Below are 12,500 nucleotides of genomic sequence, written 5' to 3'. Positions count from 1 at the left end.
ATGTAGATTCAGAGGCGCTGACATCTATTAGCAGGATTTGTTATTACATCACTGAGAGGGGAGTAAATCAGATTCACTGTTACTGACGGAGCACCGAGTTCAGCGAATTATAGAAGATTATTCTCTCTGGAATTATTACTCAGCAGACACTGCAGATTCATCCTGGAAGGAATCACAGGTCTTATTAGTAATCAATCGAATTACAGCCCCTCCCTAGAAAAACAATCCCAGGCTTATGAAAGTGAGATCAGTATTAATAGCATTAATATTTCCCTTTCATGTCCATTAGATCGACAATAATATAACTATTATAGGTGTTTATACAGGTGCATTATGGGTGGAGCACTTTCAGTAGTGCAGTTTTTCATCACTTTCAGGTATTCACATCAGTGAATAGTTTGGGTGTACCTCAGGGCTCTGTAGTAGGACCACTTTCATTTTCTTCATCTATTGTATTATAACTCTATCATATTGTTTCTTATTATATTGTGTCCTATCATACTTGTACACTAAACCCATAATGTTCTATTCTGCTGTTTTTTCTGATTTACCTAACTTTGGCTTTCTGGTAGACGGGACTCCACTTCCTCTTTCACAGGTGCTGGGCGATCTGATTGGTGGACGGCCTCCTCTAGGGGACAGCATGTAGGCCAGAACAGGCTGGGTGGCCCGTCTGTCTTTCTGGAGGTTATGCTTGGCGGACCGTGTGCGTGGTGGAGGAGTGGGTCTGGGGGGCGGAGTCGGGGGTTTGGGCGTGTTCTCATCAGAAGGCAGGACCTCGAGGTAGACAGGCTCCTCCTTGGGGGGACAGTCAGTTTGTTGCTCCTGCGGGGCAGATGGGGGGGTCACTGCCGCAGCCGGCCGATGGATTAACACTTCCATGCTTTCGTATATGCACTCGCTCTCCGCAAGCTTCTGAGGGCTGTGGTGGAGCAGAAAGCTCTGGCAGTTAATGCACTGAGGCATTGTGGGAGATTTCACAGAGGCTGTGTGTCTGGAGGGAGGAGTCTGGTACGTGGCCGTCTCTCCTCGTCTACCGTCCGTCTCCCCTTTGATGCTCTTGCCTTCCCTGTTTAGTGACTCATTACTCGTCTGACTTCTTTGGTTGTCCACCCACGTTGTGTCGATCTTCTCCATTTGCAGTGGAACCCACACCAGCTTCATTCCAGGCCGCTGCAGGTGGCAGATGCAGTGACAGTGTTTCTCCTGCAGGGGGCAGGGTGGTGTGGTTGAACCCTCCTCCTCTAGTCTGGCGACGCCCCCACTGTCCTCCATCTCACTCCCATCAGGCTCTAGAGGGGAAGAGGGGCGGGTCGTTAGCAGGGTTTCCTGTGAGAATGATTATCACTGATATGAATTTTCATGTGTACATTGTTGCTTCATGAAACTGACGTCCCAAACTGACCCATAACCAGAACCTGCTGGCTCTCGCTAACAGATCTGGATGATCAAATGTGGTTTTGAGCAGTGATTCCGAATGCAGCTATAAGGAATGTGCAACATTTCACAAATTTCTTCAAATAAAAAACAAACCTACTACAAAAAAATCACTAAATGATCAGATTTTTCCTGATCGGAATTATTACCTTACCTACTTCACACAAGCCCCCAAACTGAACCCAAGCGCTGTCTGTGATTTCGTCAAATTGTATCTTCTCCAGTCGAGCGACAGACCTGTAAAATAAATGTTCTGCAGCCGCTGTTTTCCAGCAGAGCTGATGGCCATACAAGAGCTAACTGTGGGCTGGGTGGGCGGAGCTAAACTGCTGCAGGGTTAGTGGGCGGGACTAAACTACTGAAGACTGGATGGGTGGGGCTACACTGCTGTAGGCTGTGTGGGTGGCGTTAAACTGCTGTAGGCTGAGTGGGTGGGGCTAACCTGCTGTAGGCTGTGTAGGAGGGGCAAATCTCCTGTTTCTAGTCTGCTAAAACAGTACCTGATCGTCCGTCTTGTATGCGGTCAGCCGTCTTGTCCTTCACCCATGTCTTCCTTTCCTCCTTCGGTTCTGTCAGTCCGTTCTTCTGTTTGTCCTCGTCTTTCTCTCTGGACAGGGCCAGTTTCTGGATCTGTTCTCTGACCATTCCTGTGGACCGCTGGAACTCCACTTTAGGGACTGAAGGAGTTTTCCCGTTTATATTTAGCCCCTCCCACCCGCCGTCCTGCTTGGCATTCAGGCTGAGCGCCCTCTGCTTGACCGTTCCTGGCTCGATCCTCCTGATGACCCTGTCCAGAGCGGCGGGCCGGCGGGTGGAGTTTGGCCCCTGCAGTGACTGAAGGCTTGGTTTTGGTGGAAGGTTTGGTTTCTGATGGGCATTCGGTTTCAGGCCGTCCATCTCTGTGTTTCTTCCTTTGAAGTCCAGCTTTCAATGTTTATCTAAAGTCCGTTTTAGGGAATCCAGGGAACTTTCAGCTCTGCAACAACAGCTTTTACAGAAACTGTGGAGCTGAAAGACACGATCAGACCTGCTTCATTAACACCGCACATCTAATACGCAGCTCAGGCTGCGTTACAGTCATGCTTAAACACCAAAACACGGAGCAAAAGCTAGTTAATGATAATCAAAATAAAAGTTCCTTTTTAAACAGTAATAAAGGAAAGCTGATAAACATCCAGTCTTTGAGTATGAAGAATAAAAAGCTCCTCACATGCTGAATTCTTTGGACTCCAAAGCTCATCCTGCTGATAAAACCTGATTAGAGACGCATGAAGATCCTGCAGATCTTTAAAGGCAGGAAATAATTTTTTAAAACAAATTCTAAAGTCAACAGCTAGATGAGCACCTGCTTTTCCATGTTATCAGTGCAGGTGTCTTCTCAGCGTCTGTCAGACTGAGGGAAGCTCGTCAAGTTCTTTAAAGTGAAAAAGGCCTACCGGATGACATTATTGTGGGAAGTCATGAATAATAACGTATCTATCTTCACTCTTCTCTAGTACATTTCTCTCATTTGTTCACTGTCAGTAAAGAGGATTTCTGACCATTTAATCTTTAAACGTTCCAGTTAATCCAACTAATTATGCTGGACAGACATGTGGTGAGTTGTAGAAACAGTATAGCTATAGTACTGTATCATTTATAAAGCTGTGATACTGAAATGTCAGCAGGAGGATATATAAACTAAACAAACCCGCGTGGTCCCAGTGCGGAGCCCTGTGGTACCCCTAAAGTCAGAGTTAGTGTTAGTGTTAGTGTGAATGTGACGCCTGTTCTGGCTGCTGTTTCACTCACAGTGTATAAAACACTCCCAGTGTTTGATTCATAAACACATGATTCATAGTCTGAACTTCTCAAAAGCACAATAACACATCATAAGTCCACAACACATCACTAATGCTTCCTGACCACGAGCTTGGAATGACCGAAAAGTCCAAAAAGACAGATTTCTGAACTTCCTGTTAATCAGACTCTTCATCTTTCATGGCTACAGTCGGAAGGTTCTGGTTGTGTTTTGTGATTTAAAGGTTAAAGGCTGTTGTGATTTTGAGCAGAAGCTGGGATTTACGTTACCTCGCTGTCGGCGCTCGTTGTTGAAGCTCGTATTGCAGGACAGTGAGAGTGGCATGAGCCGTGCCTCTCTCAGTTAATAAAAGCGACCACTGGTCAGTTCTTCTTTTGCTGGCTGAGTTTCTGTCTCACGTGGCGTTGAAGGGGAAGTGAGCACGTTTCAGAGTGAAGCGTCTGACGGGTTTTAGGGAAGAGGCGTTTGGGTGATTGACCGGGGAGGCAGAAGTTGTGGGGGGGCAGTTTAGTGGTTATTTTTATGGGTCAAATTTTCTTCTGTTAGTATGTTTGGAAACTGATTTGAGGAAAGAACTCAGGATCATTTCATATCCTGGGGCCGCTGCAATAATAATACTGTAATAATAATGAAAAAGATTCTTTAATTTGCATCAGGGTTTGGGTTTGTTGGATTTCTTCATTTTGATCAGGAATAAAGTTCAATAAATCAGTCAGTGTATAAAATCAAAGTTTGAGCACTGTGATAAAAAGACATGCAAGTTTATAGGTCTGCACATTTTAATGCACAGCTACTGTTTATCTGCTGAATGTAACACACTGAGTGAATAATAAAATGATGACGTTTGATGTTTTGTTGTTCTTTAGGCTACGGTGAGGTGGATAAATAGTACAGAAACTACAGTATGTCAGAAACACGGTGAGGAAATCTCTGTTTTCAGTCATTTGAGCCAAAACATCTACTGTAGTGCTGCTAAAGGCAGCTGTTCGCTGTTACAGTGACCAGGCAGTTAAATCTGACCAGTCGTGTCATTTTTCCGGCTGTGGTTTTGGACCTGCAGTGCAGGACGCTACCTGGACACTCGTACCTGTAACCCGACCCCTCAGATCGCCCCACGGCCTGCCCTCAACACCCACCCCCAGGCTGCACAGTGAAATCGGGAAGTGAACTCACCACTGCACAGAGGTCAGAAATTTCCACCCAGAACAGACGGCTGAAAACTTTCAGTTCAGTGTTTCAGTAAACAGCGTGATAAATAAAACACACAAGCGTTTATTATTATGCTTCACAATATAGTTTATTAGTGTCTTCTGCTTTACACCTCTGTAGAACTCAGAACTGATTAGGAATCAATCAGTTATTACATGATACAGGATTCATTTCATAATCTAGTGAACATATGAAGTTATAGAGGATTAATATAAAATGGATTCAGCAGGTCTACAGTTTCCTCTCACAGCGAGACCTGCATGAAAAGTCTTGTGCTTATCATTTACGCCTAAAAAACCTTTATGCATCATATATTACTATTATTATTCATATCATCTTAGAGTGTCAGAGAGAGGCTGTTAGTGTTGATCTCTAATAAACTAAACTCTCTCAGAGCTGAGCAGCTAAACTGCATTTCCACACATCTGGTGTCTGTGGAGTTCAGCATCACAGCGTTTCAGGCCAAACACAGACACGTTTATCTCTCTCTCTGCCTGTTCTCCACTCTTTCTAGTTCTCTCTCTCTCTCTCTTTTACAGCAGCACACATCCTCCTCCTTTAGACTCTACGTAGTTGGGGTCGAGGTCATGGGGCAGTTTCCCATTCTCTGCCCACATGTTCAGCTCTCCGAACACCCCGGTCTCGATCATCTCCTCCTGCCAGGGAATCGGGATGTTTCCTGTAGCAAAATCTTCATAAAACTCGTTATCTTTGTTATCAATCACCACACCTTTCACCGTACTGAACGCCCCCACATCATCTATGTTTTTAGCGTACACCATTTTAGGGTCAGGAACAAACGGAGGGGGCAGCATCCCTGAGAGAGAGGGGGGGGGGGGGGCAGAGAGAGAGAGAGAGAGAGAGAGAGAGAGAGAGTGACAGGCAGTGAGGGAGAGAGAGACACAGAGAGAGAGATAGAGAGAGAGGGAGTGAGGGAGAGAGAGACAAAGAGAGAGGGAGTGAGAGAGAGAGAGAGAGAGAGAGAGAGAGAGACAGAGAGAGAAAGAGAGACAGAGAGAGAGAGAGAGAGATAGAGAGAGAGGGAGTGAGGGAGAGAGAGACAAAGAGAGAGGGAGTGAGAGAGAGAGAGAGAGAGAGAGAGAGACAGAGAGAGAAAGAGACAGAGAGAGAGAGAGAGAGAGAGAGAGACAGAGAGAGAGAGAGAGAGAGAGAGAGAGACAGAGAGAGAAAGAGAGACAGAGAGAGAGAGAGAGAGAGAGAGAGAGAGAGAGAGAGAGAGAGAGACAGAGAGAGAAAGAGAGACAGAGAGAGAGAGAGAGAGAGAGAGAGACAGAGAGAGAGATAGAGAGAGAGAGAGAGAGAGAGTGACAGGCAGTGAGGGAGAGAGAGACACAGAGAGAGAGATAGAGAGAGAGGGAGTGAGAGAGAGAGAGAGAGAGAGAGAGACAGAGAGTGAGGGAGAGAGAGAGAGAGAGAGAGAGAGAGAAAGAGAGAGAGAGAGAGACAGAGAGAGAGAGATGTTAAAGCAATAGTGAAAATCAGTCCCTCCAGTCCTAATTTCATCCATTCTCCACTCCATCCAGTCTGTCCATTGTCCAGTCTCCATTCTGCCATGTCACCACTCCATCCAGTCACTACTCCATGTAGCCTCCATTCTGCAGATTCCATTCAGTCACTATTTTGTTCAGTCCCCACTCCATCCAGTCTCCACTCTGTCCAGTCACCACTCCGTTCAGTCTCCACTCCATCCAGTCTCCACTCTGTCCAGTCACCACTCTGTCCAGTCTCCACTCCATCCAGTCTCCAATCTGTCCAGTCACCAATCTGTTCAGTCCCCACTCCATCCAGTCTCCACTCTGTCCAGTCTCCACTCCATCCAGTCTCCAATCTGTCCAGTCAGATTCAGATTCAGATTCCTTTATTGATCCCAGGGGGAAATTGCAGAATTGCAGTCACCACTCTGTTCAGTCCCCACTCCATCCAGTCTCCACTCTGCCCATTCTCCACTCCATCCAGTCTCCACTCTGCCCGTTCTCCATCTGTTCTCCACTCCGTCCAGTCTCCACTCTGCCCATTCTCCACTCCATCCAGTCTCCACTCTGCCCGTTCTCCATCTGTTCTCCACTCCGTCCAGTCTCCACTCTGCCCATTCTCCACTCCATCCAGTCTCCACTCTGCCCGTTCTCCATCTGTTCTCCACTCCGTCCAGTCACCACTCTGTCCAGTCTCCACTCCATCCAGTCTCCAATCTGTCCAGTCACCACTCTGTTCAGTCCCCACTCCATCCAGTCTCCACTCTGTCCAGTCACAACTCCGTTCAGTCTCCACTCCATCCAGTCTCCACTCTGTCCAGCCACCACTCCGTTCAGTCTCCACTCCATCCAGTCTCCACTCTGCCCGTTCTCCATCTGTTCTCCACTCCGTCCAGTCTCCACTCTGCCCATTCTCCACTCCATCCATCCTCTACTCTGTCAAACCTTGGCTTAACCTCAACTTTTTAATGAACAAATGCTTCAAGATTTCATAATAATATATTAATAGTGCATAATAACAATAACATATTATTAAAATATGTCAATATGTTAATTGGATCAGATTAGATTAGTGAAGTCCTACTCTGTTTAACTCTGCATTGTTATTCTGCTCTGTAAGATCCTTACCCGCCTCCATCCGCCCCCAGTTGAGCTCTTTAAAGAATGACTGGTTCTTCAGCTCAGCACAGTCATTGTTCTTAAAGCCAAGCCGCTTTTCTGGGTCTTTCTCCATCAAACCCTCACAGATGCCCTTCAGCTCCTTACTGAAGGTTGGGGGGTAGGACACGGGGTCATTCAGAATCCGCCGGGTCACTTCACTGTTCTCCACCTGATTACACATAAAGGGTAAGTGGGGTGGGTGGGGGGGGGGGGGGGGTATGAATCTGATCTAACTGAGAGTTTTAGTGTGATTCAGTGTTTGGGTACCTGTTCTCCTCGAACTCTGAAAGGTCCTTTAGCTGCCACCATCTCATACACCGTCACTCCCAGAGTAAAATAATCTACTGTATAATCATACTCCTTACTCTGCAGCAGCTCCGGAGCCATGAACCCTGAGAGACAGACAGAGACAGAGAGAGACAGTGGACACATCAGGCCTACAAACATCTACAGTTTCTCGTGAGGCTGAATGAATAATCGGCTCTAAATGTAGGTATTGTGATATAAACCGAGTCCGTTCTACAGTTTCTCATTAGACTGAATGAATAACCGACTCTAAATGTAGGTATTGTGATATAAACCGAGTCTGTTCTACAGTTTCTCATTAGACTGAATGAATAACCGACTCTAAATGTAGGTATTGTGATATAAACCGAGTCCGTTCTACAGTTTCTCATTAGACTGAATGAATAACCGACTCTAAATGTAGGTATTGTGATATAAACCGAGTCCGTTCTACAGTTTCTCATTAGACTGAATGAATAACCGACTCTAAATGTAGGTATTGTGATATAAACCGAGTCCGTTCTACAGTTTCTCATTAGGCTGAATGAATAACCGACTCTAAATGTAGGTATTGTGATATAAACCGAGTCCGTTCTACAGTTTCTCATTAGGCTGAATGAATAACCGACTCTAAATGTAGGTATTGTGATATAAACCGAGTCTGTTCTACAGTTTCTCATTAGACTGAATGAATAACCGACTCTAAATGTAGGTATTGTGATATAAACCGAGTCCGTTCTACAGTTTCTCATTAGGCTGAATGAATAACCGACTCTAAATGTAGGTATTGTGATATAAACCGAGTCTGTTCTACAGTTTCTCATTAGGCTGAATGAATAACCGGCTCTAAAAGTAGGTATTGTGATATAAACCGAGTCCGTTCTACAGTTTCTCATTAGACTGAATGAATAACCGACTCTAAATGTAGGTATTGTGATATAAACCGAGTCTGTTCTACAGTTTCTCATTAGGCTGAATGAATAACCGGCTCTAAATGTAGGTATTGTGATATAAACCGAGTCTGTTCTATAGTTTCTCATTAGACTGAATGAATAACCGACTCTAAATGTAGGTATTGTGATATAAACCGAGTCCGTTCTACAGTTTCTCATTAGACTGAATGAATAACCGGCTCTAAATGTAGGTATTGTGATATAAAACGAGTCTGTTCTACAGTTTCTCATTAGGCTGAATGAATAACTGACTCTAAATGTAGGTATTGTGATATAAACTGAGTCCGTTCTACAGTTTCTCATTAGACTGAATGAATAACCGACTCTAAATGTAGGTATTGTGATATAAACCGAGTCCGTTCTACAGTTTCTCATTAGACTGAATGAATAACCGGCTCTAAATGTAGGTATTGTGATATAAACCGAGTCCGTTCTACAGTTTCTCATTAGACTGAATGAATAACCGGCTCTAAATGTAGGTATTGTGATATAAACCAAGTCCGTTCTACAGTTTCTCATTAGGCTGAATGAATAACCGACTCTAAATGTAGGTATTGTGATATAAACCGAGTCTGTTCTACAGTTTCTCATTAGACTGAATGAATAACCGACTCTAAATGTAGGTTTTGTGATATAAACCGAGTCTGTTCTACAGTTTCTCATTAGACTGAATGAATAACCGACTCTAAATGTAGGTATTGTGATATAAACCGAGTCCGTTCTACAGTTTCTCATTAGACTGAATGAATAACCGACTCTAAATGTAGGTATTGTGATATAAACCGAGTCCGTTCTACAGTTTCTCATTAGGCTGAATGAATAACCGACTCTAAATGTAGGTATTGTGATATAAACCGAGTCTGTTCTACAGTTTCTCATTAGACTGAATGAATAACCGACTCTAAATGTAGGTATTGTGATATAAACCGAGTCTGTTCTACAGTTTCTCATTAGACTGAATGAATAACCGACTCTAAATGTAGGTATTGTGATATAAACCGAGTCCGTTCTACAGTTTCTCATTAGGCTGAATGAATAACCGACTCTAAATGTAGGTATTGTGATATAAACCGAGTCCGTTCTACAGTTTCTCATTAGGCTGAATGAATAACCGACTCTAAATGTAGGTATTGTGATATAAACCGAGTCCGTTCTACAGTTTCTCATTAGACTGAATGAATAACCGACTCTAAATGTAGGTATTGTGATATAAACCGAGTCCGTTCTACAGTTTCTCATTAGACTGAATGAATAACCGACTCTAAATGTAGGTATTGTGATATAAACCGAGTCCGTTCTACAGTTTCTCATTAGGCTGAATGAATAACCGACTCTAAATGTAGGTATTGTGATATAAACCGAGTCCGTTCTACAGTTTCTCATTAGGCTGAATGAATAACCGGCTCTAAATGTAGGTATTGTGATATAAACCGAGTCCGTTCTACAGTTTCTCATTAGACTGAATGAATAACCGACTCTAAATGTAGGTATTGTGATATAAACCGAGTCCGTTCTACAGTTTCTCATTAGACTGAATGAATAACCGACTCTAAATGTAGGTATTGTGATATAAACCGAGTCCGTTCTACAGTTTCTCATTAGGCTGAATGAATAACCGACTCTAAATGTAGGTATTGTGATATAAACCGAGTCCGTTCTACTGTTTCTCATTAGGCTGAATGAATAACCGACTCTAAATGTAGGTATTGTGATATAAACCGAGTCCGTTCTACAGTTTCTCATTAGGCTGAATGAATAACCGACTCTAAATGTAGGTATTGTGATATAAACCGAGTCCGTTCTACAGTTTCTCGTTAGACTGAATGAATAACCGACTCTAAATGTAGGTATTGTGATATAAACCGAGTCCGTTCTACAGTTTCTCATTAGGCTGAATGAATAACCGACTCTAAATGTAGGTATTGTGATATAAACCGAGTCTGTTCTACAGTTTCTCATTAGACTGAATGAATAACCGACTCTAAATGTAGGTATTGTGATATAAACCGAGTCCGTTCTACAGTTTCTCATTAGACTGAATGAATAACCGACTCTAAATGTAGGTATTGTGATATAAACCGAGTCCGTTCTACAGTTTCTCATTAGGCTGAATGAATAACCGACTCTAAATGTAGGTATTGTGATATAAACCGAGTCCGTTCTACAGTTTCTCATTAGGCTGAATGAATAACCGACTCTAAATGTAGGTATTGTGATATAAACCGAGTCTGTTCTACAGTTTCTCATTAGACTGAATGAATAACCGACTCTAAATGTAGGTATTGTGATATAAACCGAGTCCGTTCTACAGTTTCTCATTAGGCTGAATGAATAACCGACTCTAAATGTAGGTATTGTGATATAAACCGAGTCTGTTCTACAGTTTCTCATTAGGCTGAATGAATAACCGGCTCTAAAAGTAGGTATTGTGATATAAACCGAGTCCGTTCTACAGTTTCTCATTAGACTGAATGAATAACCGACTCTAAATGTAGGTATTGTGATATAAACCGAGTCTGTTCTACAGTTTCTCATTAGGCTGAATGAATAACCGGCTCTAAATGTAGGTATTGTGATATAAACCGAGTCTGTTCTATATTTTCTCATTAGACTGAATGAATAACCGACTCTAAATGTAGGTATTGTGATATAAACCGAGTCCGTTCTACAGTTTCTCATTAGACTGAATGAATAACCGGCTCTAAATGTAGGTATTGTGATATAAAACGAGTCTGTTCTACAGTTTCTCATTAGGCTGAATGAATAACTGACTCTAAATGTAGGTATTGTGATATAAACTGAGTCCGTTCTACAGTTTCTCATTAGACTGAATGAATAACCGACTCTAAATGTAGGTATTGTGATATAAACCGAGTCCGTTCTACAGTTTCTCATTAGACTGAATGAATAACCGGCTCTAAATGTAGGTATTGTGATATAAACCGAGTCCGTTCTACAGTTTCTCATTAGACTGAATGAATAACCGGCTCTAAATGTAGGTATTGTGATATAAACCAAGTCCGTTCTACAGTTTCTCATTAGGCTGAATGAATAACCGACTCTAAATGTAGGTATTGTGATATAAACCGAGTCTGTTCTACAGTTTCTCATTAGACTGAATGAATAACCGACTCTAAATGTAGGTATTGTGATATAAACCGAGTCTGTTCTACAGTTTCTCATTAGACTGAATGAATAACCGACTCTAAATGTAGGTATTGTGATATAAACCGAGTCCGTTCTACAGTTTCTCATTAGACTGAATGAATAACCGACTCTAAATGTAGGTATTGTGATATAAACCGAGTCCGTTCTACAGTTTCTCATTAGGCTGAATGAATAACCGACTCTAAATGTAGGTATTGTGATATAAACCGAGTCTGTTCTACAGTTTCTCATTAGACTGAATGAATAACCGACTCTAAATGTAGGTATTGTGATATAAACCGAGTCTGTTCTACAGTTTCTCATTAGACTGAATGAATAACCGACTCTAAATGTAGGTATTGTGATATAAACCGAGTCCGTTCTACAGTTTCTCATTAGGCTGAATGAATAACCGACTCTAAATGTAGGTATTGTGATATAAACCGAGTCCGTTCTACAGTTTCTCATTAGGCTGAATGAATAACCGACTCTAAATGTAGGTATTGTGATATAAACCGAGTCCGTTCTACAGTTTCTCATTAGACTGAATGAATAACCGACTCTAAATGTAGGTATTGTGATATAAACCGAGTCCGTTCTACAGTTTCTCATTAGACTGAATGAATAACCGACTCTAAATGTAGGTATTGTGATATAAACCGAGTCCGTTCTACAGTTTCTCATTAGGCTGAATGAATAACCGACTCTAAATGTAGGTATTGTGATATAAACCGAGTCCGTTCTACAGTTTCTCATTAGGCTGAATGAATAACCGGCTCTAAATGTAGGTATTGTGATATAAACCGAGTCCGTTCTACAGTTTCTCATTAGACTGAATGAATAACCGACTCTAAATGTAGGTATTGTGATATAAACCGAGTCCGTTCTACAGTTTCTCATTAGACTGAATGAATAACCGACTCTAAATGTAGGTATTGTGATATAAACCGAGTCCGTTCTACAGTTTCTCATTAGGCTGAATGAATAACCGACTCTAAATGTAGGTATTGTGAT

At 42.6% G+C, this 12,500-nt stretch overlaps 2 protein-coding genes across 5 annotated transcripts in view; both read right to left on the bottom strand.

Annotated features, from left to right (window-relative positions):
• Window positions 1-3,636, bottom strand: part of arhgef15 (Rho guanine nucleotide exchange factor (GEF) 15) — a 17,253-nt gene extending 13,617 nt beyond the window's left edge. The window contains exons 1-3 of one of the 3 annotated variants that reach the window (XM_037533157.1): window positions 3,508-3,593; window positions 1,938-2,445; window positions 552-1,292 (exon numbers count right to left, since the gene is read on the bottom strand). In XM_037533157.1, coding sequence (XP_037389054.1) covers window positions 552-1,292; window positions 1,938-2,334 — 1,138 coding nt within the window. In that variant the 5' untranslated portion in view covers window positions 2,335-2,445; window positions 3,508-3,593. Of the gene's footprint in view, window positions 1-551; window positions 1,293-1,937; window positions 2,446-2,647; window positions 2,667-3,507 lie in introns of those variants that run through there. The other 2 variants (XM_037533158.1, XM_037533159.1) reach the window with 2 other exon arrangements.
• Window positions 3,637-4,516: 880 nt separating this feature from the next.
• Window positions 4,517-12,500, bottom strand: part of grk1b (G protein-coupled receptor kinase 1 b) — a 105,030-nt gene continuing 97,046 nt past the window's right edge. For both annotated transcript variants that reach the window (XM_037533448.1, XM_037533449.1), the window contains 3 exons: window positions 7,369-7,493; window positions 7,069-7,270; window positions 4,517-5,264 (listed from right to left, as the gene is read on the bottom strand). In XM_037533448.1, coding sequence (XP_037389345.1) covers window positions 4,981-5,264; window positions 7,069-7,270; window positions 7,369-7,493 — 611 coding nt within the window. In that variant the 3' untranslated portion in view covers window positions 4,517-4,980. The remainder of the gene's footprint in view (window positions 5,265-7,068; window positions 7,271-7,368; window positions 7,494-12,500) is intronic.

Source organism: Pygocentrus nattereri, chromosome 23, assembly GCF_015220715.1.
Source record: "Pygocentrus nattereri isolate fPygNat1 chromosome 23, fPygNat1.pri, whole genome shotgun sequence".
In the NCBI taxonomy this organism is placed as follows: Eukaryota; Metazoa; Chordata; class Actinopteri; order Characiformes; family Serrasalmidae; genus Pygocentrus; species Pygocentrus nattereri.
This window is presented reverse-complemented; position numbering and strand designations above follow the sequence as displayed.